Here is a 27,041-nt window from a genome sequence, read left to right as displayed (position 1 = left end):
CACTTATAGCCATGTTGAAAGCTCCAGGTCATGGTTGAGGTCTCCCATAAGAGAAAAATTGCACTACATTAGAAGAAATTGCTGCATCGAGTGACCGTGGCTCTGATACACGGGCAGTGGAGGGGATTGTAAACGTGAGGTCACAACTTGTCAGCCAGAGGAAGTCTTTGGGTTCAGCCAGCCAGAATAACAGGAAGTGTCTGAGTCTCTCCAGCCAACACAAATAAGGTTTATCTTTATTACAACAGTGGATGATCACAAAGTGTCGTGCCCTCACGCATACACAAGAATAAACTCCTGCCAACCCATTTGCCAGCAGTCAGGAATTCTGGAGAAAACCAGCCGGGTGCGGTTTAGATATTGACGCACATGCGTCCATTGTGTGTGCGTGTGTGTGTAGGTGTGAGGAGCTGTTTGTACGACATAGAAAGTGGAGGCTTGGTCCTCAGGAAGTGCGGCAGAGAGAGGTTTGGTCAGGAAACAATCCCGTCTAATGTAGAGTGTACAAGAACAATGATCTTTGTTGCCCACTCTCTCTTTCTTGTGTCTATGTATGGTCGCTTTCCTCTGCTTCCCACATTGCATCCTGTAATGAAGTTGTTGCATTGATTGACAAATATACTTTGTGTGCAACATATGTAGTACTTCATATCTTTTTAATTTGGAAGGTTTTTTAATTTCGACCAGTTTCACTTCACGCCACTTCATCGCTCTATCCATTCCTCACTGCCTCTCAATCTCCTCATCCGCAGCCCTCGTACTGGTGCAGCAGTCCGCGCATGGCTTTGGTGAATGAGAAGGAAGAGGAGGAGGACGCAGAAAAGGCTCTGAAAGGGGAATTTATAGAGGAGGAGCCAGCTGGACTGGTCTCTGGGGTCAAGATTAAACATCTCGCTAAGGTGAGCAGATAAACAGACATCATGACCCAGAGGGTCAACATGTCCACATACAAAACACCAGTGCAGATTATGTAAGCGCCCAAGAGTATGTGTGCATAAACAACAAGGTTACAATGCCCCCGGAACCATTTTGCTCAAGTGATTCATTGAAATGTTCGGGTTGATCTGCTCGACAGGAATTCAAATTGGGCAACAAGACCCGGCAGGCTGTGCGGGATCTTACCCTGAACATGTTCGAGGGGCAGATTGCAGTGCTGCTAGGACACAATGGTGCTGGGAAGACCACAACGCTCTCCATGCTGACAGGTGACCAGCTCAAACACATGTGAACAACTAGTGCACACACAATCAAACATGCATCCCTCCTTAAAGGGGCCATATCTTTTGTATGAATATTCTCATACATATTTTGGGTGTTTATTGTTCACAATGAAAAAGTGAAAACTGCATAATTCCGTGTTTTTCCAGAATGACATATTTAAAAAGGTCGCCAGAACAGCTGCAGGTTTCTACGTAGAACCTTGCTTTCGCTGCAATCAACCGATCGTCATTCAGCGCCATTCACCTTCAGGCTGCCTTCTTCCACTAGCTTATAGTCAAGTCGTATTTAAGATTTCTACTTACCATTCCGATACCTCCTGGAGATTCTGGCTCGTACATATAAGGCCGAATAACCGATCCTAGAGCAGCCATGTTTTCTACAACTTTGGAGTGACAGTGCAGTGCGGCCGCTCCACCACGTGGGATCGCGCACGTAGGGGAGCTGCTGCTCAAGTCAAGTGACTCTGTTTGTCATTTACAAAAGATTTCCTCTTCCTCTCTTTACAAAAGACTTCCTCTTCAAACAGAGTCACTCGACTTGAGCAGCAGCCTCAGAGATTTACAGGATAAGACTCCAAATACTGTCAGCCAATCGTGGCTAAGGTCTGACCTTTGAATGGCAAACCTGCTTGTTTGTTTCAGGAGGAAGGAGAGGCTCTGAAAAATAATTATAATTATATTAAAATATGTTAACAATTTTTAAAACGAAATAAGCTTTACCGACGTGATTCAAAAAAGAAAATTGATTGCAGAGCTAAAATATGTCCCCTTTAACAATTCTTCCTCCACTGACTGCCTTTGTGTTTATGCCTGCAGGGCTGTTTCCCCCCACCAGTGGCAGGGCTTATATTAATGGCTACGACATCTGTCAGGACATGGCTCTGATCCGCCGCAGTCTGGGACTCTGTCCCCAACATGACGTACTTTTTGATAACCTTACTGTCAGAGAACACCTGCTCTTCTACGCACAGGTACTCACAAATACTTGTACATAACACACAGAGATGGATTGATGCAGAAACTTTTTTTGGAAGGAGAGATTTTTGTTTATTTGATATGTTTATTTGCTTTATATCCAGCTGAAAGGCTACTCCAAAGACAAGATTCCAGATGAGGTGGACCGGATCCTCCGTATCCTGAACCTTGAGGACAAGCGACAGGCTCGCTCCAAGACCCTCTCTGGGGGCATGAAGAGAAAACTCTCTATTGGAATCGCCCTCATTGGAGACTCTAAGGTGAAGACTTTCATGAGGAATATTGATCAACATTCATTTTGTCCCGTCCTTCCTCCACATTAACTCTAATCTCTTCCTAACTCTTTTAATCTGTAGGTGGTGATGTTGGATGAGCCCACATCAGGTATGGACCCTTCCGCTCGACGTGCCACCTGGGACCTTCTGCAAGGGGAGAAGCGGGGTCGCACCATCCTGCTCACCACACACTTCATGGATGAGGCCGATCTGCTCGGCGACCGCATCGCCATCATGGCAGGAGGAGAGCTGCAGTGCTGTGGGTCGCCGTTATTCCTTAAGAATAAATACGGTGAGTGTAAAAAGCTGCAGCAGTCTCTGAATATGTTGTACGATTGTTTGTACCATATTCTCTAATGAGAATTCAACCTCCAGTCATTCATAAACATTACTATTAAATAGGGATGCACAATGTTATCGGCACGTTATCGGTATCTGCAGATTATGGCTTAAAAATTACATATCGGCATCGGCAGATATGTCATTTTTCCGCCGATGAAACAACGCTTTAATTCTGCCTAAATGCTCGATGATTCCCTAAAAAAGCTTGATGTAATGCTACGACATTAACTCGGCTCGAGTGTGCGCGCACTGCCTGCAAAAAGTTATCAACAATATACAAATAAAAACTAAAAAGTCAAAGAAACTCGAGCCAATGAATAGAAGTTAAACAACTCTTAACTAGCTAACAGTTAGCTCACATTCTCCTCATTTTACCGGATTTAACAACATCAAACACGCTGAACATACACTCGGTAACAGAGTGTAACACATCAGTGCAAAACTAACTTACATGTTCATGGATGCACACGCGATAAAAAGAGTCTGTCTGCGATCACTGACGTCTGCGTAGTAGGTGCAGTAAACAAGTCCGGGCATATCTCCCTCTCTGCTGTGTTTCGGGGGGATGCTGCATTCAGGTGCGCTCAGAAACGTGAGTGATCAGACAGGTGACCTTTCGCACAACACCTCTTCAGTCAAGCAAGATGTCTGTGATATGGCAATTTTGGGCCACTACAATAAGAGTAGGCATGAAATCAATTCCACTACAGGGGAGACTGGATGCTGCTATTAAAAAAACATGTGCCCAATGTATCGGTATTGAAATCTGCAAAAAGGGTTGGAAAATGAAAATGTCATCATATAGGCAAAAAATCCAATATCATGCATCCCTATTATTAAAGATGGGAACATACATGATTGTGACAAATCTTCCTTTCCTCCGCTCTCCAGGCGCGGGCTACCACATGGTGATAGTGAAGGATGCTCTTTGTAACGTGTCAGAGATCACCCGCCTTGTCCACATGTATGTTCCTAACGCCACACTGGAGAGCAGTGCTGGGGCCGAGCTCGCTTACATCTTGCCCAAGGAAAGCACCAGCAGGTGAGTCAGTCGGGTCTTTGTTCATGAAATACTCGCGAGGGAAAACCATTGACTATAAAGGATGCCTGCTGCACAGAGTAACTTAATTATAATCTTTGTGAAAGGGGTCGATGGATTAGAGAAAGATGGAAAATAGATCTGTGTGGCTTTTCTCTCTTTGGGTCTGTGCATCATGCTGTTCTTTTCGTTAGTGACATTCCCAAAACTACTATAAATACTGCAGTTGTTGAGCTCTTACTTTACCATGACCTTTCAATTTCGCTTTCCCTTCAGGTTATTTTTTTATACTAGCCATCTATCCTGCGACGATGTGCTTTTTTAAATATTTTTATATCAATATTATACCCCTCACAAATTGGTCTTTGACTCCACGGTGGCACTTTGCTATTATTAGATTTAGCGCAGAGCTTAAGGGGCAGTATATGATTCCATTTCGATGAGTTTTGCACTCGCTGATTTCCCTCAGGTTTGAGCTGCTGTTTGCTGAGCTGGAGATGAACCGAGAAGAGCTGGGCATCGCCAGCTACGGAGCTTCAGTAACCACAATGGAAGAGGTGTTCCTCAGGTAATTGAAAGATGCCTGTTATTGCAGCTCTGCTTATTGTTGAACCACATCTTAGGGGGGAATTCACTAAAGGATTGCACGGCTTTTGCAACCGCTAAACTGTGCAGATGACACAAAAAGACTGCCTCATTCTCGAGGCACATGCAGAGGGTTAAATAAACCCCCAAGTGTGCTGCAGGGCAAACAGCGTCTCTGTGCTCCTGTGCTGTTTTCGAATGTTTAAATGAGTCATTATGCAGACATTCAGGTTAAATTTGGCCCCTTTCTATGCAAATAAGCCTTGTGGCAAAAAGCACCTAATTCACAAACACCAGCGCTAACAGCGCCGCGCAGTTAGAGTGAAAATATTACCATCTGCAGAGAGTCGATCGTAACTGTGGCGCAGTATTATAAGGGCTTACAACAATCTGAGTTTCCAGTGATCATGACGACATGTCCACCTTTTGTGTGATCAAAAAATGTATTTGTCTGTAAATACAAGAGCCAGTTTGCTGATTTTCAACCTCAGTCCTATCATGCTATTATGAGGAGCTAATGCCATTATGGTAGGAAGAAAATGCAGTTTCGCTCTGTGTCTTTGGAGGACGCTATCTGCTTCTCAAATGGGCCCTGGAAAGTCTCCGCCAGACTATGTAAACCGTATCATCTGGTGGAGGCCAGGGAGCTCGCTAAACTACACTTCCTCAATCTCGGACGCCTGCCTCTGATGTCTGCAGTGTTTAAATGTAATTTGTTCTGTGAGGTGCCTTGAAACGCTGCCTGCTCTCCTGTTTTCCCTCACAGACATTCCACTTTTGTCACGCGTCATGTCTCCTTAAAAATCATCAGGTTTGAAATGTAGACTGCAGACACAAAGATTTTTTAGACTATTCACCGGTATATTCTCCTCGGATTCCACTCTGACCGCGATCAATGTCCTTGACTGGAAAGCGGTAGTATTTCACTCCAGCGTCTCTCGCTGGCCCGTTCCTTTTAGAGGGAGGGGTGCAATGCACGCTGGGTATCGTAGGAATGTAGAATGGGCGAAACCACGAGCTGTTTGTAAAACTTTCACAGCTATGGCGCCAATTTCAAATATTATTCTATTGATTAGAAGACACCAGCTTTGACTGACAGTGGCTTTTTCCAGGAGCGAATTGCTCCTTTAATAATATTTTGTCATTATTATTATAATCTGGAGACCAATCAGTCCAAGGCTGTGCCAGGCTCAACCCCGGCACACGGGCAGACTTTGTCCACATGGTCTGGAGCCGTTAGGCAGGACGGTGATAAATATGTGGACGAGCAGCTATTGCGCGCTCGTTAAAAATGAAGCTGCGTTACAGTGAAACTAGTGCAACACCTGCTGAGTCTGGACTTTACAATAAACTGTTAACAGAGCTGCCCCCTCCTCTCCCTGCTCGTCATCGATCTGTGCATGGAGTTGAGATCCGTCAGTGTGCATTCAACTAATACCTGAAAGCGCAGTGCTGATGCAAAACAAGAGCAAACTGCACGGATGTGCAAAACTTTATGGGCATGCTTGAGCTCGAATATAATCAGTGCAATTAGTTCTATGAATCGGACCTTGAGACGGAGCAGATAGCGGGGGCGAATGATGCGCAATTTATGGAGCTATCAGCAGCCGCAATTCATTCTTAGTGAATTCCTCCCACAGTGTAAAACGAAGCACTTTCATTTTTTCTTTCTTACATTCAAAACATTGCCACTGCTGAGCTGTTGGCCTCTGCCCACACATCTCAGCCCCGGCAGCTTTGTGTGCTGTTATTTCTTCAACCTCACGGACCTTTTATACGTGTATCTGTGGCAACAAGCACGAGAGCGCTTCCACTGCAGACCGCTACCACCGCACGCTGCTTCAATAAGCATGAGTGTGTGACATTGTAACTGGCGCTGCCAAGAATGTTTGCCTCTCGGGCCTCATTATTTACAAGTCATACTGAGAGTCCACCAGTGTGATCTGGCCTTAAACTCCACACACCAAACATCAGACATGACACCAGGAAGAGCTGCTGTTTGAACATTTGGTCGCTAAGCTCCCGTCTGGCATTCGGTATTTTGCTGCCAAGTGAAAACAACTGAACATTTAGATTGTAATGCTGTGTTATTCAGGAACGCCAAACTTAATGCTGCGTAAAGGTCTTTATTAATGAGATTTAAGACATTTGATCAACTATTTTAACTAGATTACATTGGAGCTTAACATTAAAAATGTTGGTGATTTATGACCATTTTAGCTCATCCATGTTTGTTGTGCAATCCCAGTAGTGGGAGAGGTGTACGGGCATAGGAAGTCAAAAAATCATACTATATCTGGTGAGATGAGGATGTCTTATACAGTTGGCTCTGCCCCGCACTCTTGATTAAATGCTCTCCCTGATTATGAATTGTAAGGCCCAGCTGTATTTGCTGTCAGCCCTTCCTTTTTCTAACTCACTGAGCTGCTGAAAGGAAAGGAAAATAAACTCTCTTCACCCCAAAGATCAATTGTAGACCTATTTTTTAAAATGTGCATATTAGAGAGATTGTGCATTCTTGGAATTCATCATGTAATGTTACAAAAACGAACGTTTTACAAACCTCGGGGGGAATATACTAAGAATGAATTGCAGCCGCTGATAGCTCCATCATTTGCCCCCGCTATCTGCTCCGTCTCAAGGTCCGATTCATAAAGCAAATTGTTCCCAGATCCGTGCAGTTTGTCTGATTGTGTAGAGAAGCTGTCTGCACCTCCACTCTCTGCTGCGCGGTGCTGCGCTTTCAGGCAGTAGCTGAGCGCACACTGATGGATTTCAACTCCATGCACAGATCGATTATGAGCAGGGAGAGGAGGGGACAGCTCTGCTATCAGTTTATTGTAAAGTCCAGACAGGTGTTTACATGTTTCACTGTCTGTGACGCAGCTTCAAGCGCGCAACAGCAGCTCGTCCAGATAATAATCCCCGTCATGCGCAACGGCTCCAGACCGTCTCCACACATGTGGACAAAGTGTGCTGGGGTTGAGCCTCGCTCAGCCCCTGACTGATTGATCTCCTGGTAATAATAATAATAATAATTGTTTGTTCAGGGTTGGAAAGTTGGTGGATTCCAGTTTGGACATCCAGGCAATCCAGCTGCCCGCCCTGCAGTACCAACATGAGAGACGCTCCAATGACTGGACCACAGACGACGCCAGCAGTATCAGCGGCATGACCGATGCCACAGACTTCACAGACAGCGGCACACTCATCTCAGAGGACTGCTCCAACATAAAGCTGAACACAGGGGTGAGACGATGCAGATATCACACTAATGTGGATGCTTGTTTTCTGCACATCATTCATATCCCTCACGTTTTAATTCCCCTTTCCTCGTCTTACAGGCCCGACTTCACCTGCAACAGTTCTACGCCATGTTTCTGAAGAGGGCGCTGTACAGCTGGAGAAACTGGAAGGTGATGGTGGCTCAGTTCCTGGTGCCTTGGGTCTTCACTGTTGTGGCCTTAGTTGTTGCACGCACCATTCCCGATCATGAAAACGCTCCTCATCTGAGGCTGGCACTCGGCAAATACGGTCAAACCAAGGTCCCGTTGGCTCTGCAGCTTGAGCCGGGTCCGCTGGCCGCCGCGCTGGCAAACGCATACGGTTCACAGCTCTCTGCCGAGCTCGGCCAGCTCGTCAACATCACAGGTACGAAGAGCAACGGACAAGGACTTGGCTTAGCTGGTTAGATGAGTATTTGCTAATCATTTGTCCCTTTTCTCCCCCTCCCTGTCAGACTTCACAGATTACATCCTGACCCAGGCAGAGAAAGAAGGCGGCAGCTTTAATGAGCGCTGTGTGGTGGGTGCTGCTTTCCGTGGCAGCAGTAGCCAATATGCAGAAGCAACAGCCTACTTCAACAACGAGGGCTATCACACACCCGCCACAGCCCTCATGATGGTCGACAATGCTCTCTTCAAACTCATAGCAGGACCCAATGCTTCCATCGAGACCGGGAATTACCCAATGCCGCGCAACCTGTCTGAATCCGCCAAAAGCCATCTGACCGAGTGAGTTAACTTAACTTCCTAATCCTCATCAACCCCCTGCCACCTCCTTCTCTTTTTTCTCTCCTAACTGTCGCACTCTTGTGCTCCATCTTCAGGGGAAAGACGGGCTTCATCGTTGCCATCAACCTGATGTACGGTATGGCCTCTCTGTCCAGCACGTTTGCCCTGCTGCTCGTAACAGAGTCCGCTCTCAAGTCCAAGCATGTGCAGCAGGTCAGCGGAGTCTACCTGTCTAACTTCTGGTTTTCTGCCCTGCTGTGGGACCTGGTCAACTTCCTGATGCCCTGTCTCCTCATGCTGGTCAGTGTAACGTGTGATAATACATGCATGAAGGTACTGGGATTGTATTTTCATGTCTTCACTTGTTTTTTTGTTCTTAGGTGGTGTTTAAAGCATTCGGAGTAAAGGCCTTCGTAGACCACAACCACCTCGTAGATGTGTTGTTGCTGCTGCTGCTGTACGGCTGGGCCATTGTGCCTCTAATGTACCTGCTTAGCTTCTTCTTCTCCACCGCCGCTACTGCCTACACACGCCTCACCATCTTCAACATGATCTCTGGCACGGCCACCTTTCTGGCTGTCTCCATCATGACAATCCCAGGTGAGAGGAGGCACCTACTTCCTGCGCTGATACAAAAATGTCCCAAATGATCATATTGGCCAGAATGAAACCCCACGCTTTCTGATTAGCGTTTTCCATCACGTTTTCCGTCACCCAGCAGTGGTTGGTCTGTCAGAGAGGGTAGGCGGAGCTAAGCAGCTGCTTTTCCGCTCTCTGCAAGTGTTGCGCGTAAACAGTAATCTACTATGGCTGAACAAACAAAGAAAAGATGGATGACTACAGATACAACTTCAACAATAAGTGAAAATCCAAAGAAAAAGAAACAAATTTGACGCTCAGATGAAGCAAACAGTCTGAAAAGGAAAGCGACCGTCAGCGAGGAAAATCAAGAGTTACAACCGGAGCCAACTGTGGACGTCACACATGCAGCACTGTCTGGATATCTGGGAAGTGTGCTCCTGTAATTACCGTTAAAAACCATATTTGACGCCAAAGAGAACGAAACTGAGATGTTCAAGATTACCACTTTAAATGCCAAACATGATACACATCCAAACTCCCAAATAGCATAGTCAGAAATGTTTAATTTACAGCTAGCGCTTTTGTTCTTTAATGTCACCAACCTACCACATTTCAGTCTGTTTGAGCTCCTCTGAATATTTGCTGGCATTAGTAATTCTCGGCTGCTTGACATATTAATTGGTCCTCTGTCATTTAAGGCACTAAAAGCTGAAGACAGACACTTTTAAGATGTCATGATTAGAAACTCATGTTTAACTAAGCTAAATAAGCAGAGTGAATGATGCTTAAAACAGACTTGCTATAAATAACCCATTATTTATAAGCTGGTGCTTATGCATAATGGGTTATTGTGTTTTCCTGCAATATAATTTAACTCCCACTCTTAAGCCTCAGTCAAGTTTTTCAAACAAATATACACTTTGTGCAGTAAGAATTTGCATAGTTTACATAAATCCCTCATCCCCATTCATTCCCTGTCTGTCAGCCGGGAAAAAAGAAAACTGAGAGTCTTTAAAGGTATAATAAGGAGGATTTTTCCTTGCATTCTGTCAACAACACATTCAAACTGGGCCCCTCCTCCTGGGCTAACTGCCGGTTACCATAGCGCTAGTGTTTGCCGGTCTGTATGGGGCACAGTTGCTAATTTGAACCACTCCCACACTCACCTACACGCTGTGATTGGCTCATGAAGGCACAGCAGCGCCCCTCCTGAAAACGTCCCGTGCAAAGCAAAACAACAGAATGGATGCAGAGGGAAGGGTCTCACAAGGGTCTGCACACACACTAACCAACACACATGTATAGAGGCCCATTAGTGATGTTTATATTATATTTGTAAAAGTCTTTTTTTTTCTAGGAAAATCCTAATTACCTTTAAGATTCTACGTTATAAATAAATATAGGCACAGAAACAGTACACAATGAAATAGAGAGGGGAAGTAGTTATTTAGTTTACCTGGAGGTTTTGACAGTATTTCAGAAAAAGTAAGTTTTCAAATATTTTGTTGCAGCCAGAGACTGAATAACAGATTTCTTCTTGGTCTTAACAGGACATAATGTCCCTCAACCATTGATAGTAGGTGGGCGGGGCAGCATCCTCCATCTTAGTAGTACAACCCACCTGGCAAGAAGAGAGGCAAAGGATAATGCACGGCATTTGAATGAAGTCAGGCGTGCGTCGACTCCCACTCTTTTTAGTTAGTTTTCATATCGTCTTGTACTTGGGCCAGTATTTTTTGTGCTAGTTGAAACAATGTACTATTTATGTATTGGCTGATAACAGTGCAGAGTTTAAATAGTACAAAGGGAATGAATAAGTTGCCTACCCGGCCGTGGATTTGAGTTAAGTTTCCTGCATCAGTGCTGCTAGCATGACCTTGTAGATTACACGTTGTAGTATTTGTTGATGGGAAAACAGTAAGGGATCGTGTTCTAGCTACTGGTTTGTTGGGGTGCCTGTGTGAAGAGAAGATTGAAATAAAAGTTAGATGACGTTGCTGATAAAAGGTTCCACAGTTTAACATTGAAATCAGCAGTAATGCGGGTAAATTATGTTAAAAAAAAAAAGTATTTCCTCAACATTTCTGTTGACTGTCTTCTGATGAACTCATTCCCCAGAGTTGAACCTGCAAGACCTGTCTCGGTTACTGGATAAGGTGTTCCTGATCTTCCCAAACTACTGCCTGGGCATGTCCTTCAGCCAGTTCTACCAGAACTACCAATTCCTCTCCTTTTGCACCACCAGTCCAATCAGCGAGGCGTTCTGCAAGATCTTAAGTAAGTACTGCCAAAATGTGTCCTGGGAGGCCGAAGAGGTCATTGTTTTGTACAGAGTGGGAACACTGCCTGCTGTGGTTATGAAACGGCATAAATGTGGTCTACTACCTGAATCATTTTAAATACATGATGCATCTATGATATGGAAGATATAACTGTAGAGATGAGTCATCCTGTGGGTGGTAGTATTTCAAATGCATAGGAATGGGATTATATTTATGATTTTTTAAACTATAAAAAAAGTCTTTGCCTCCAGTTTTCAACAAAGAATAAACAAATAGTAAGTGGAGCAGATGGATTTATTTATTAAGATTAAGATTTTATGTCCTCATGCATAGTTTGCAGTAAACAAGGTCCTCCTGTGACAACAAGGATAGCTCAACAAATACTTCCTGTAAAGGAAAACAAAGAGAAGGGAGACGGGTGGGGGTTTACAACATTGTTCAAGATGCAATTTATTATATTTTTAAGTCTAATTATCCCCTCTTTTACACTTCCTAAATAAACTCCAATCAGAATAAACAGCTTTCCTCTTAAAATCCTGCATATTTTCTGGATGTAACTCCGTGCTTTTCTGATTCCAGACATCACATACCAGACGAACTACTTCTCAATGTCAGAGCCCGGTGTGGGCCGTTTTCTCGTAGCCTTCTCGGTTCAAGGTGTTGTCTACATTATCCTGTTGTTTGTCATCGAGCTGCAGTGCGTCCGCACTCTGCGGCGAATCCTCACCTCGCTGGGCAGAAGACGCAAACAGGTAAGATATCAAAGTTCAGCATATAGAGAAAGAGGGAAGAGATAATAGATACATAAAAATAGAGATTGTCCTAGTTCTCAGGGCTATTGAGAGGTTACCTGGGATATTTGACCCAAACCCATATCCTCTCGTCACACCTGTTCTAAGGGTTCACATTTAGCTTTAGCACCTCTTCTACGTATCTCAGAGAGGGTCGCCAAATCTCAAAGAATTTGCCAGATGAACCTCACAGTGTGTACTTAATGTTATATAAGAAGGTCCCGATTCACTGTGTGTGAGATGGGGGAATTGCATCTTTCCATTTCTATTCACTTGTGAAGCATTTTAATTGTGTTAAATATAATCAAAAACTGAAGCATCAAAAAAAGTAGTGACGTCTTAATATGTGGTTGTAGATCCACAAAGTAAATTAAGTTAACTTTTATTAAAATAAGTGAATTAACCACTTCTTTTTCTAAAAGAACTTCATAAAAATAATACTTTAAAGTAATAATCTTGAATATTTTTATTTAAATAAATGTCACTGAGTGAGGTAACACAATGGTGATTGAGCCTATGGCCCACCGATGAAAGCCTTTGCATTTGCAGTATTACAGACTGGGCGTCAGTCGTGATATTTGCGGGAAAAGAAATCCCAAGCGGTGCCCAGTTAGTGACGTGTTTTCCATCACCCAGCAGTGGTTGGTCTGCCAGAGAGGGTAGGCGGAGCTAAGCGGCTGCTTTTCCGCTCTCTGCAAGTGTTGCGGGTAAACAGTAATCTACTGTCTGACTACAGGTACAACTTCAAAAATAAGTGAAAATCCAAAGAAAAAGAAACAAATGTGACGCTCTGATGACGGCAAACAGTCTAAAAAGGAAAGCACGTCACACATGCAGCACTGTCTGGATCTGCAACTGATTATTAAATCAGGGAAACAGGCTTGAAATATGCTCATCAGTCTTTCCAAAATTAACAGAAGAGGCAATGAGGTGCTTTTTATGGCTCTTCACAGGTCTAAGATCTATTAACACCTCTGCATTTATCAGCACTGTCTTTGCCTCGCTAATTTTACAAATGTAATCTGATAGACTGAAGCTGCTCTAATCGATGTACGGAAACACTTATCTTTTTATTTAGACAGGGCACACTGTCTTTAATATTTGTGAATAATACTTTCTATCTTTCATGTGTGTGTGTTTTAGCTTCCTCTAATACAGGATGCAGCACTGCTCCCAGAGGACAGGGATGTGGCCGACGAGAGGAAGAGGGTCCATGAGTGCCAGCCGATGGTAGAGTCCATGGTTGGTAGCCCCCTCGTAATGCAGGAGCTCAGCAAGGTGTGTAGCACTGCACGTGTCCTGTCCTTGTGAGCATGGGATTTAAAACACTGTGAGAGAGTGCTTTATGTTTGAAACATGTGTCTGTGAGATATAAAAGACCCACTGTTATCTCTCCTCCTCAGGTGTACAGCAGCGGGCAGAATCTCCTGGCTGTTGACAGGCTCTCTCTCGCTGTCGGGAAAGGAGAGTGTTTCGGCCTTCTGGGCTTCAATGGCGCAGGCAAGACAACGACCTTTAAGATGCTGACAGGGGATGAGAGCGTTACCTCCGGGGACGCCTACATTGATGGATACAGCATCTTGAGGGACATTAAGAAGGTAAGAACAGGGGCAGATGGAAGGAAAGGACACGTCAGCTAATGTTAAGATAAATCGGTGCAAAACTTCATTGCACTGTTTATCTCTGGTTTGCAGGTGCAGCAGCGTATCGGTTACTGCCCCCAGTTTGACGCCGTGTTGGACCACATGACTGGAAGAGAAACTCTGAGTATGTATGCCAGGCTCAGGGGAATACCAGAGAAGTATGTTTCTGGCTGTGTGGAGAACGTGCTGAGGTCGCTGCTGCTGGAGCCGCATGCTGACAAACTGGTCCGCAGCTACAGGTAGGTAGACCGTTGTGTCATGCGGTTTACATCTTACTGAAAAATGCTCTGTTCTCTTGGGTAAGTCTGTGTTTAAATTATATGACACTATCAACCCCTGCAGTGGCGGTAATAAGCGGAAGCTGAGTGCAGGCATGGCTCTGATTGGTGGACCTCCTGTCATCTTCCTGGACGAGCCTTCGACGGGGATGGACCCTGTGGCCCGGAGGCTGCTGTGGGACGCTGTTACACGCACACGGGAGTCTGGAAAGGCCATAATCATCACTTCTCACAGGTGAGCTTTAATAGTATGTATGATATTGTTATACTGCTATTATAGGTGCATTATTTAGTATTCTTAATTTTCCACTACCTAATAAAGTAAAAGATTTAGATACATTTTATCTTTTACCTAATAAAAAATAGTAAAATGTAAAAATACTCATTTACTGTAAAACTCCTATATTTTATATCACACTTAAAGGGGCCGTATCTTTTGAATGGATATTCTCATATTTTCATGGGTTTCACATGTTTGGGTGTTTATTGTCACGGTGAAAAAGTGAAAACTGCATAATTCCATGTTTTCCCAGAATGACATTTTAAAAAAGGTCGCCTCTGAAATGGGCCGTTCAGAACAGCTGCAGGTTTCTACGTAGAACCTTGCTTTCACTGAAATCGACCAATCGTCATTCACCGTCATTCACCTCAGGCTGCCTTCTTGCACTAGCTTGTAGTCAAGTCGATTTCAACTCACCATTCTGATACCTCCTGGCGATTCTGGCTCGTATAAATAAGGCTGAATAACCGATCCTAGAGCAACCATGTTTTCTATAACTCTGGAGTGACAGTGCAGTGGGCCGCTCCCCCACGTGGGATCGCACATGTTGGGGAGGGGCTACGCAGTCACTCTAAATACTGTCCGCCGTTTCAGGAGGAAGGAGAGGCTCCGAAAAATAATTAAATTAAAATATGTATACAATTTTTAAACGAAACTTTACCAACGTGATTCAAAAACACATTAGAGTAATATAAAATTGATTGCATAGCTAAAATACAGTATGTCCCCTTTAAGCAAAATGTACTTAAAGCAACCCAAACAGAAGTTATTATAATGTTTCTTTGGTTGAACTGCTAACAGCAGGTATAAAGAAAAAAGCTTAGAACAACTTCGAAAATATGACAAATATAAAAATAATGATACATTATTATTATTAATGCTGTTTACACAATACTGCATTAATAATAGTAATCCAGTAATATAATAGAATATTATAGTAGATTTCCCATCTACCTTTAACCATCTCTGGGATATGTTCCATCCTCAGTATGGAGGAGTGTGAGGCGCTGTGCACCCGGCTGGCAGTAATGGTCAACGGTCAGTTCAAGTGCCTCGGGAGTCCCCAACACCTGAAGAGCAAGTTTGGCAGCGGCTACACCCTGCTGGCTAAAGTGCACATAGATGCTGAGTTAGAGGACAGCGACCTGCTGTTGTTTAAAGACTTCATTGAAAGCACCTTCCCAGGTAAGAATTCACAGATGATCTGGTGCTATATAAAGCTGTCAAAGGTGCGTTTCTGTTCATTTAAAACTGTGATTTAATAATAAAGCAAAGCTCACCTTGTGAATTTTCTCCCTCCACAGGAAGTCAACTAAAGGATGAGCATCAGGGAATGGTGCACTATCATTTGACTGACAAAACACTTACCTGGGCACAGGTAACTTGATTTATACAAAGACAGTATTCTTCTGCACTTGTGCTGTGTTAGAGCTCCCTCTAGTGGACAAAACGTACAATGCAAGTGCTTTCTAATGTTTCTTCTCTGTGATTTTGTCATGTTTCTGATTCAGCATGTTGCCATCCTGATGATGTGTTTACTTTGTTAAGATATATATATATTATAAACATGCATTCTGCTAAATGCCCCAAATAACCCTGAGAAGCAATATGAATGGAAAAAGATGGCGGAAATTAATTGTATTTCTTTGTATTTTTAATGTTGAAATGATGCTTATTTTTACAGCAGATTACAGCAGAGATGCATTCGTATAACAGCTTTCTTCTCCTTTCCTATCCCCCGCTCCCACACAGGTGTTTGGCACTTTAGAGGCAGCCAAAGAGAAATACCGCATTGAAGATTACTGCGTGAGTCAGATATCACTGGAGCAGGTGTTTCTCAGCTTCGCTCAGTTCCAGCACTGCACAGAGAGTGGGAGGAAGTAAGTGGAGCGAGGAGTCCGTCCATCCATTGTCCATTTTCTACTGAGAGTGTGTGTGTCGGAGCTCTGTGACTTTCCTCGGTCACAGCGGGCATACACGCAGGCTGGGGGATCTCCAGCTCCATTTTTACCTTGAACCGCCACCAACACAAACACACTGGGCCAGTCGCCAAAAAACAAACTTCAGCATTTCTATTACTGTACCACATCATCGTGTCTTTGTTGGGTCATTCATGCTGATGTTATTGTTGTTGTGTGTCGAGGAAGTCAGAGGAATGGCGATGTGGGGATGTTGATGATACCAAGTAATGAACTCTGCACCTTTTGTGGTGAAGTCAAAGACCATGACTCCACTCACTGGATCCTTCCACTACTCTGAACTTTGTGTGACAGGGTTTATTTGCGTGTGTGCACTTGAGAGGCTTTGTCTTTTTTTTTTTGTTATTTATGATTTGATTTTATCACTTGATTATGTTTCCAATAATTTTTTTTTGTGATCATTAATCTCACCACGAGAGAACGAACCACTCCATTTGATACGTTTATGAAATCGTTGCACACCTTTGCGCCTTATCTAACTTAATGAGGGTTCTCGTTTCTTTATATTGCCCTATACGAAATGCCTGGTTATCCTTAAGAGCCTCTTAATGTTGTTGCCAGATGTAAATAATGTGATGTGTTCATGGTACTAAAAACCACTTACTCATTCAAGCCAGAGCAGAACATTTACTCATTTTAAAGACTGTTTTGGGCACATTAATGAAAGCATGTGTAAAGACATTTTGCAGAGTGCATGACACTGCGAGAACAGAAAGCTGCTAGCCACTACTAGAAAGCCGTCCTTGTTGTGAACCTTGAAATAGTGTCACGGTTAGCGACCTTCATAGATGTCATTACTTAGGTGATTGAAAACCACTTCTTGAGTATGCGAATTCAAGCCAACCTTTCTTATCCGTCTCAACAGTTCACAGTTGGGTGGAGAGATAATTAAAAACCCTACACTTCATCTGCAAGATAGTGTGAGGTGAAGAATCAGTCTGAGGAGAACTGTCAGAACAGAGGAAATGTCTCTTCTGGGGGAATTTGTTTCCTTCCTCCTATGACAACACATGATTTCCTAAATTCATTACTTAAACAGTGCTATGATAGTCCTTAGATACTAAAGCCAAGAGGTTGTTCTTGTGCAGTGTACAAACCTTACTGCCGTGTCGTGTTTGATTTAGAGCGGCTCATTCAGGGAACGGCAGGGAATGCAATAAAAGGGCCCAACAATGGTATAGAGATATTGAAGATGCCTTGTTCTGAGGAAGTCTGATCAGCGCAATGTTTGTTTCTCCTTCATTCAGATGTGCTTTGATGAACCTTATGTCAAAGCGTGCCCTCTCACATCCTCTTTGTAATGTTTTCTGTAGGAATATTTTGAAGAACAAACACTATGAGAGATATATATTCTGTTTTCTTGCTTTTCATCCACGTCAAAGATCAATTTTTATCATATGTGATGAACTAGCAGAACTTCGAGTGTCAGTTCCCAGACTTCACAGCAGTGACATGAATGTATTTAATGTCGTTAGCGGAAGCAAAAGGCACTCGCAGTGACTAACTTCATTTGAAGCGTCTTATGATTTACAGTTTCTTGATGTCACCAGATGTGTGTGAGAAAAAAGAGACTGACATTCCATAACGGCACAGATATGTCGCTTACTGGACTTTAAAGGACTTACCCTTTAATTTTCCACTTTCGTTACATTTGTTTGTGTATTTGCACAATTTTCCGTCTCATTACATGTACGACTTGAATCAATTGCGATGTTTGACACGTAGCTTGAGGGAAAAATGGAAAAAGGTTCGCGCTGCTGATATTGAAGGATTGATTTAATGCTGAAATACAGTGTATCTTATTTAAAAAAAGGGAATTTACATCATTGTGAATGTGTACTGTACTGTACCATGGAACTGACCTTGTCAAATGTATATGTATCGCTCTTCTTTTTAAATTAAATAATGCTCTATGCAAGTGGTAGCAAAAACCAGAGCCTGGTCTCGTTTTTCCAGGAAGCTGTTCACACATTTTGAATGTATTTGCACGGCTGGAGAATACAATTTGAAAGTTCAGAGGCCAGCTTTATAAAAATATATGTGCAAAGAAGCATGATCACAAGGTAAAACCTTAAAATCACCGGGTTGTTGCCAAGGGAAAAGAAAAGCTCCAGTGACTGAAAATGTGTCGTGTGTGTGTGATGTGAAAAATGTCTGGTTTAGAATCCCGGTGAGTGGCTGAGAGTGATGTAGACGTCTCCGGAAGATATGTCGCCTCTTTTTGCCGGTAGAGATCTCCAACGAGGACCTGTACAAAAACACAAACTGTCGCACTGCAAACATCGGAGCCTCCGATGGCTTAGACATGTCCTCAGCATTCCTAAAGTAGCCTTGAGATGGACTCCACCTGGGGAAAAAGGAAACAAGGGAGGCCAAAAACAACTTGGAGGAGAACTGTGATCTCGGAACTGAAAACAACAAACCTAACTTGGGGCACAACATCGTTAGGTTGGGTTAGGACTGGTTAGCACCAGATGGAAGCAGATAGTCGCACCCTTTTGTTCCTCAGGGAACGAAGAGGGTTAAGTAAGTAAGACTGAAAATATGAAACTGAATTGACAATTTCCTTTGCTGTACATACGAGTATAATAATGCATTTAAGAAGAGGTATAGATATGTAAGACAGAGCTATGAATGGTTGCAGAGAATTAAAGGTAGATTATGATATAAAACAGGGAAAGTTATGAATGCTACTTAAGAAAGGTGAAACAAATATAATGTAAATTCTATTAGATCCTCAAGAATATCCTCTACAAATGATTGTACGATACCATTTCGCCGCACTGCTTTTGGGCAATCAGCTTTTTCTGTAAAAGCCACAAATCAGTGGAACACCCTGCCTGATGCTGTGAGGAGCTGCAGCTCTATCAGCATCTTCAAAACCAACTTAAAAAGTCTGCTCAGCTCTGCACTCACTGACCTTGCTTCCCGTCTTATAGTCTTTACGGCTTGATTTTATTTGACAAGCATGCATTTAGGATGTGCTGCTCTGTGTGTAGCTTTGCATTTTTGGTGTGTTCTTTCTCGTGTAACTTTGTTGTATACTTTACTCTGTATTGTTTGTTATTGTCCTGTTTTTTCTTTTGTGTTGACCTGCCAAGGGACTACAGATGCGAATTAGCTTAAAGCTATAATCTGGTACGGTGCATCAAATGGTGACATTTATGTTTTAAACTGTACATGGTCCCTTTTAAATAAAACACAATAAATAATTAAGTACACCGTTGACAATGTATAAGTGAACCTTCGTTGTAATCTTGTGTTATATAATTATAATTCATTTTTTCATTATTGTTTTCACCTGTTATGTTAGTATGGTTAGTCATATGATTGCCTCTTATTTGATGTTGCGACTGTACAGGTGAGGCTGCACCCTTGGGGGAACCTGTTGCGGTGTAAACATGTTGCAACTGTCACGGTTAGCGATCTTCATAGATATCATTACTTTGGTGATTGAAAACCACTCCTTGAGTATACGAATTCAAGCCAACCTTTCTTACCCGTCTCAACAGTTCACAGGTGGGTGGAGAGATAATTTAAAAACCCTACCCTTCATCTGCAAGTTAGTGTGAGGTGATGTGAGGTGAAGAATCAGTCTGAGGAGAACTGTCAGAACAGAAGAAATGTCTCTTTTGGGGGAATTTGTTTCCTTCCTCTTCTCCAGTCCCGCCACTCTGTTGGGTGCTGCCGCTCTCCTGCTTGTTCTCTGCTTTCTTGTTTCCAGTAGTCTCAACTCCGATGAAGTGCGGAAAGAGCCTCCAGGACCAAAACCTCTTCCCCTGCTTGGCAACCTGTTGCAGCTGGACCTCAAGAGACCCTACATAACCCTCTGTGAGGTGAGTTTAGCGCTCTGTAACCAAAACAGATTCTTTTTGTAGCAGTTAACTTGAATGTCTTTGGTTTGGCATTTTTTCAGCTTTCAAAAAAATATGGGTCTGTATTCACGGTGTACCTTGGGACAAAGAAAGTGGTGGTCCTGGCCGGGTACAAGACAGTCAAAGAGGCTCTGGTCGGCCACGCAGAAGAGTTTGGAGAACGACACAATCCTCCAATATTTCACGAGTTGTTTCAAGGCCATGGTATGTCCCTCCTTAACAGACCTTTTACTGTATGTTTTCCTCCTGGCTCAAACCAAATATTACACAAATGTTTGAACAAAAGTGAAATAATAAATAAACGGTCATGTGTTTGACGGTCATAGGTTGTTTTATTAAGGCGGACCCCTGATGTGCGTTGTATCTAATAGTATGAGTCGTAGCCTGCAGATTAATTATTGTGCCATGTTTAACAGGGATTGTGTTTGCAAATGGAGAATCATGGAAAGAGATGAGGCGTTTTGCCCTGACCACACTCAGAGACTTTGAGATGAAAAATCTAGCAGAGGATAAAATCTTGGAGGAATGCCGACATCTGATCCAAGTGTTTGAACAGCATCAAGGTATGCGGTTTATGTTTTAATTCAAAACCAGAAGAGAAGAAACCCTATAGACCTTAATTATTTGTGCTGTTTTGTAACAATAATAAACCATTTGCTGTTATTATAATCATCATCGATTTGCAATGAGTTGAAGTGAGGTACAGACATTAAACTTCGCCTCATAGCTGGAGATGATTTGTAAATGCTGCAGAAGCAATATGATCCCATTTGCCTTGATGGTGGTTTATGATTAATGACCAGAAAGTGAAAACCTCGACAGGCAGACAAGGTGCAAATCTACAAAACTTTCATTTGCCAAATTTCAGAGACATTTTCCATAAATCATTGACCATTTGTCCAATCATTATACATCTTGGTAGATGTATAATGATATACTGTATCCCCCATATGGGAAGGCACAAAAACCCCCAAAATGCATGTAATCTGTTGTAGACGAACTAAAGTAACTTATATTGTGCTTGAGAAATGTTGGCTGAGCCTACAAACTCTTAAGACAGAAATAAATAACAGTTCAAGCCAAGCCAATTTTTTTTTTTTTTATGAGGGCTTTACAGTATGAAATCTTAAATATCGCTACTTTTTTTTTAGATTATTTTTGGGGCTTTTTGCCTTTCAATTGACAGGACAGCTAAGGACAGTCAGGAAATGTTTGGAGGAGAGAGTCGGGGACAACATGCACCAGATGATCGGCAGACCAGGAGTCAAACCTGCAATCAGTGCAACGAGGGCTGTAGCTTCTGTACATGGGGCGCCTGCTCTACCAACTGAGCTAAACCAGCGCCCCATTACCTATTTTTTAGTACACACTTTTTTTAGTTTCGTATCCATGTATACATCACGGGGGCTGCACCGTGCAGTGGTTAGCGCTGTTGCCTCAAAGCTAGAATGTTCCTAGGTAGAACCCCGGTTCGGACGAAGTGGGCCTTTCTGTGTGGAGTTTGCATATTCTCCCCGTGCATACGTGGGTTCCCTCTGGGTACTCCGGCTTCCTCGCACAGTCCAAAAACATGCTCGTCAGGTTAATTGGACACTAATTTCCCGTACGTTAGGGTGTGAGTGTGAATTGTTGTCTGTCTCTATGTCTCGGCCCTGTTATTGACAATGAACAGGATAAGCGGTATAGATAACAGATGGATGGGTACGTCATAATGAGGTTTGTTATAATGGAACAAGATTGTTTTTTCTTCCCCATTGCCAATTCACAGGAAAACCCTTTGATACATCAGGTCCGGCGATTAATGCAGCAAACAATGTCATCGCCTCTATTGTGTACGGAAGCAGGTTTGAATACGATGACCCCCGATTCAAAAGCTGGGTGCAAAGAAGCAAAGACAATGCACTTATTTTGGGTTCTACATCAATCAACGTAAGCTTTGTATTTGCTTTAAAATTGGTGCGGTTTTAATGTTAATTTAAGAAATCACAGGAGGTAGAACATTTTGATCAGTGTATGCAGGATTTATAGGAAATGTACTGTCCAACTTCATTTTGATTTATTAAGCTATTCAAAACAGTCTAACACAGGGTTGAACATTGACTTCCAGCATTTTCACAAGATTTGGATTTTATTTTTAAATCAAATTTTAAAAAATTGACATCAAAAATACACTGGTATAAATTGCAGGTAGTTTGAAAGGGAAAGTACTTATTAAACTGTAGGAAGTAACCAATCAAAACAAGGTCTAATAGCTTAGTATTCACAAATTAATATATTGTACTCAAAAGCTTGTTTTTGTAATGATTCTTGTAATATGAGATAATACTCATGGGGCAAGAAATTATAAATCTTTGAAATTGATTAAATGCTTTTATCTTGTGTTACAGCTTTACAACATGTTTCCCAGGCTGTTCTCTTGGCTCAAAAACCGGCAGGTGGTGTTAAGAAATTTTGAGTCAACTCGCAGAGATGTCAGAGACAATATCAAGAGACTGAAAGAAACACTGAACCCTGAATTGTGCAGGGGCTTTGTGGACTGTTTTTTGATTCGAAAGCAGAAAGAAGAGGTGAGACAACATCTTTGTCGTTTTTTATCTACAAAAATAGAGATTTTTTTTAAAAATAAGGATTTTCTGGTTTTCTTTCTCCCAGGACTCCTGTGTAAAGGACACTTACTATCATGAGAAAAACCTAACAGTTTCAGTCATCGACCTGTTTGGAGCTGGTACTGGTGCCCCTCTACAGACACTGAGATGGTGTTTTCTGTTCATGGCCAAATATCCACAAATACAAGGTAAGAATAGAGATGAGGCTTCTGATTTTATAGTACTGTGCTAAGATGTTCGAGCTGCACATCCCAGGTGTTGCTGGCCTTGTTGACGATGCTTGCTGATGTTGTGCAGTTATTCCATTGAAGATTGACCCTTGTAGTCTAACTACTGGCATCCCTCTGGGTTCTGTTCTGGGTCCCCTCCTTTTTATGCCTCCGCGTTAGCAATAGCAGTGGCCGGAGGCATTATGTTTTCGGGTTGTCTGTCCGTCCGTCTGTCCATCCTTCCGTCCAACTTGACTAGCTGGCAGAGGCATACAACCGCAAGGTGGTAATTTCTGTCTATGCCTAGTCACTTGGCTGTTACTCACTCACAACACTTTTCCTATCAGAGCCCTGTAAATGAGACTCATATAGTTCTGTCTTTCCCCTAGTCTGAAGTCCATTGGGCAGCACAAAATCATACACTACTTTAAGATAATATGAAGCTGTACTGACATTGACTCTCTGAAGCTGTGCCTACTCTTTTTTTTAATATTTGAAGCCTTTTATTCTTTTTCTGTACAGCTAACTTTTGTAGTGGATTGACTGCTATGCTAGGTCCGTAAAACTCTGCTATACTTAATGTGAAGTAAGACAGTGAACATAGCAAATATTTCTCATGCTCAACATTACCATTATAAATTGCCATTGTTAAAGGGGGGGTATTATGCTAATTTCAAGCTTCAAATTTCACTCTGTTATACCTGTGGAGTAGTTTAGCATAATTTACAGTTAAAAAAACTCCTCAGCTTTCTCACACTGGTGCTCTATGCAGGCCCTCACACTGTCTTTGCCTGAAATGACTCAGTCAGCCCTGTCCCTTTAAGAAACCTCGCCCCTACAAGCCCACTTTCTTCTGATTGGCCAGCACTCCGAAGCCTGCTGAGGCTGCACTTTGTGATGTCACAAAGTGCAGCTTGTAGAAAAAGCTGTGTGAAACCTGGCATTTACAGCAGCCTGCAGACTGAGCTGAGAAGCCTGGGGATTACTCCAACATACTTTTACCTACAGATTTGAAACTTCACCCACGTTTAGTCTGGACATCCAACATTGTGACATTATATTTATGTCTTAAAATGTGAAACAGCATAATACCCTCTCTTTAACATCTTTGCATGCTGATGTGGTGTTTAGCTCAAAGCACACCTGGGCCAAAGTTGAGCTTCACAGAGCTGCTAGAATAGCTTGTGACTCTACAGTCCCATTCAAATAAAGGCTGGCAAAGAATATAAATTTATTGCTTTGTGCGTTCAGACAAGGTCCATGAGGAGCTGAGCAGGGTGGTTGGAAGCCGTGAGGTCTGGGTAGATGACAGGAAAAACCTGCCATACAGTAATGCTGTCATCCATGAGACACAGAGACTAGCCAGCATTGTCCCCACGAGTATACCTCACCAAACCAGCCAAGACATCACCTTCCATGGATACTTTATCAAAAAGGTAAGGTGTTCACATATGTTTCAGTACTTTATTTGAAAATAAGCTTTCACCCTAAATCTCTCTATGGTAGACATGCTGTCTTCTTTTGCCTACAGGGGACTGTTGTGTTTCCTCTGCTGACTTCTGTTCTGCATGATGAGAGCGAATGGGAGACCCCACTCACTTTTAACCCTTCCCACTTCCTGGATAAGGAGGGTAAATTTGTCAAGCGAGATGCCTTCATGCCATTCTCTGCAGGTATAACTATTTTCCAGAGTTGTTTATGAATTACAGAGATCTTTATAGATATACACAGCTTCATGTAGTTTAACTACTTGCAAATCTCTTTCAGGTCGCAGGGCGTGTCTAGGAGAACATCTGGCCAAGATGGAGCTCTTCATCTTCTTCACCTCTGTCCTCCAGCGATTCCGTTTAACTCCTCCACCTGGAGTTACAGAGGATGAACTGGATCTGACTCCAATTTTGGGCGTCATACTCAACCCATCACCTCATGAGCTTTGTGCTGTAAGTCGCCAATGAGGAAGAGATCTGTTGCACTGCATTATAACTGCCTTTGCCAATGTATGAATATAACTCTTACATAGGGCAGTGAGCCTTTTCATGCAATTACCTCGATCAGTCAGTTTGTTTCTGTAACCTGAATTGGTTTTGGGTGTTGTTTCCCAGACATTGATGATGCGCAGATGATGAAAAGAACTTCCGTTGACACCGACTTGTTTGTATATAAGCATAGATTTATTACAAAGAATCAGCATCAGTCAGGCTTCATGAATACCTGGGAGATCACCCTCAGCCAAATAGTGTCTCCCCGAAACACAGTTCAACATGCACTTATATATGTCCGGGGTGTGTGTCTGTTTCTCTTACCATCTGTTTCACAAAGACCTTCAACCCAAAGGACTCCTAAATCATCAACACATCTGACATGGTTATCTCCTAATTGGCATGTTTATAGTACCATATACATCATTTACGACAGGGCATATTATTTGTTTTACTACTCCTGCATTAACAACTTTCCAGAGTCACTTGTAAGCAACTCACATCTCAGGTCAGATACTACATGGGTAAAGTGATTGATGTCATACACAGGTGGAGTCACTGACTTGGTGAAAGGATGTTTGTAATCTGTGGACATTAGTTTGAACAATCATTCATTTATAAATGAGACTTGTAGCCTGTATATTCCTGCCTCTTATAGATCATATTTGTTTAAGGTAGTGAGTAGATTGTAATTGGTAAAAGGGTTTAATTTTGTTTTATTGCAGCAAATAACAGAGAATTAATCGTTTATGATGAAAGTGAATTTTGACCTGCTTCTTGATCATCTAAAATTATAATAAACTGCATTTATTAAAAAATGTTTTTCTATGGTTCCTGTTTTATGGAAAAGACAATAAGTAACTTTTTTTTCATCAACCCTAATCCTTCTTCATTCATGGTGCTGAGCTTGATAACAGTGGAGGGAATAAGTCGCATTAAACAGCTCCTGACACCAACAGTAGTTTAGTCAGCACTTACCAGGGTGTATAATTATAGAGAATGGGATTTACACTGGCTGAGGAGATGCACAAAAGCTACTCAACCAGTTTCTCTGGGCATCTCTGTGCATGTAAATACATGAGACAGAGATTTACTATCTGTTGTTGTGCTTGTTGAGAAGGTGTTGATAAGGGAGTGGCGGCCTAATTTGTGCTTCTACGCTGCCACAGTTCACCTGATTTGACTTTGTGTCAAATCTGATGGTGGCTGTCTCCCCAAAACGGTGGTACATAAATCAAAACCTGTGATTTAGTGAAGCCCTTCAGTTTGAACAACTCTCAGAACCAAGTTGTCTTTACTCCTGTAATATTGTGGAAATCTAACCAACAAATCAAACACATAAGTAATCTTACTTAAAACGGATCACTTAAAAAACTAACCAAAAACAGACTTAAGATTTTGGCTTCTTCTCAGCACAAAATGCAGACTTTTGCAATGCAAAGACACATGAGAGGATGAGGGACGTAAAACAGCAAGAAAGAGAGCTGAAAGAGTCAATAACAGTTTGTAGCACGGTAAGAACTCTCTCTCTCTCTCTCCTCCCTCTCTCCGTCTGCTCACAGAGCTCCTGAATCAAGAGACCTGATTGGTCAGTAGGTGCTAATGTTTCAACTGCCACAATGAGCAGGTTAGGTGTTCAGCTGGTTCAAGTTACCATGGTGATACCCTGCACTATAAAAAGCAACCTATAGAATCTACTCAATAAAATTGAGGTTACAATTTGCACATTATTTGATTGAGTAAATTTGACCTTATGTTTTGAGTGAAGAGTACCTAACTTTAACAACTATGACACAAAATTACACAACTATTTACTTAAAAATGAGTATAAAAACTCTTAATTTAGAGTCACCAATCAACCTAACAAGCATGTCTTTGGACTGTGGGAACAAGTTACGGAGGGAACCCCCGCATGCACGGAGTGAACATGCAAACTCTAACAGAAAGGCCCCCCTACGTCCCAACTGGGATTCAAACTAGGAACCTTCTAGCTGTGAGGCAACAGCGCTAACCACTGCACCACCGGCAGCCTTTTGAGAATTACTATGTGTCACGTGACTGCCTCTCATTGGATGTTGCTTCTGTACA

The 27,041-nt window shown here is 42.6% G+C and overlaps 2 protein-coding genes across 2 annotated transcripts in view; both read left to right on the top strand.

Moving 5' to 3' along the window:
• The window catches only part of abca3b (ATP-binding cassette, sub-family A (ABC1), member 3b), a 35,143-nt gene extending 16,928 nt beyond the window's left edge, over nt 1-18,215 (top strand). The window contains exons 11-31 of the mRNA XM_069674505.1: nt 753-899; nt 1,076-1,205; nt 2,037-2,191; nt 2,300-2,455; nt 2,552-2,762; nt 3,704-3,854; nt 4,321-4,419; nt 7,487-7,685; nt 7,781-8,087; nt 8,176-8,449; nt 8,545-8,749; nt 8,830-9,049; nt 11,150-11,308; nt 11,893-12,065; nt 13,248-13,382; nt 13,508-13,702; nt 13,799-13,986; nt 14,090-14,260; nt 15,294-15,490; nt 15,610-15,683; nt 16,058-18,215. Coding sequence (XP_069530606.1) covers nt 753-899; nt 1,076-1,205; nt 2,037-2,191; nt 2,300-2,455; nt 2,552-2,762; nt 3,704-3,854; nt 4,321-4,419; nt 7,487-7,685; nt 7,781-8,087; nt 8,176-8,449; nt 8,545-8,749; nt 8,830-9,049; nt 11,150-11,308; nt 11,893-12,065; nt 13,248-13,382; nt 13,508-13,702; nt 13,799-13,986; nt 14,090-14,260; nt 15,294-15,490; nt 15,610-15,683; nt 16,058-16,189 — 3,678 coding nt within the window. The 3' untranslated portion in view covers nt 16,190-18,215. The remainder of the gene's footprint in view (nt 1-752; nt 900-1,075; nt 1,206-2,036; nt 2,192-2,299; nt 2,456-2,551; nt 2,763-3,703; nt 3,855-4,320; nt 4,420-7,486; nt 7,686-7,780; nt 8,088-8,175; nt 8,450-8,544; nt 8,750-8,829; nt 9,050-11,149; nt 11,309-11,892; nt 12,066-13,247; nt 13,383-13,507; nt 13,703-13,798; nt 13,987-14,089; nt 14,261-15,293; nt 15,491-15,609; nt 15,684-16,057) is intronic.
• A 1,653-nt stretch (nt 18,216-19,868) lies between these two features.
• On the top strand, nt 19,869-25,716 carry LOC138602891 (cytochrome P450 2K1-like). The gene is made up of 9 exons (XM_069674509.1): nt 19,869-20,120; nt 20,201-20,363; nt 20,576-20,722; nt 21,928-22,088; nt 22,547-22,726; nt 22,812-22,953; nt 24,226-24,410; nt 24,506-24,647; nt 24,742-25,716. The coding sequence occupies exons 1-9, from the start codon at nt 19,908-19,910 to the stop codon at nt 24,927-24,929; spliced, it is 1,521 nt and encodes a 506-aa protein (XP_069530610.1). The 5' UTR covers nt 19,869-19,907; the 3' UTR covers nt 24,930-25,716.
• Nucleotides 25,717-27,041: the final 1,325 nt, after the last annotated feature.

Source organism: Semicossyphus pulcher, unplaced genomic scaffold, assembly GCF_022749685.1.
Source record: "Semicossyphus pulcher isolate SPU_LCO1_2020_fin unplaced genomic scaffold, fSemPul1.0.p SCAF_23, whole genome shotgun sequence".
NCBI lineage: Eukaryota > Metazoa > Chordata > Actinopteri > Labriformes > Labridae > Semicossyphus > Semicossyphus pulcher.
This window is presented reverse-complemented; position numbering and strand designations above follow the sequence as displayed.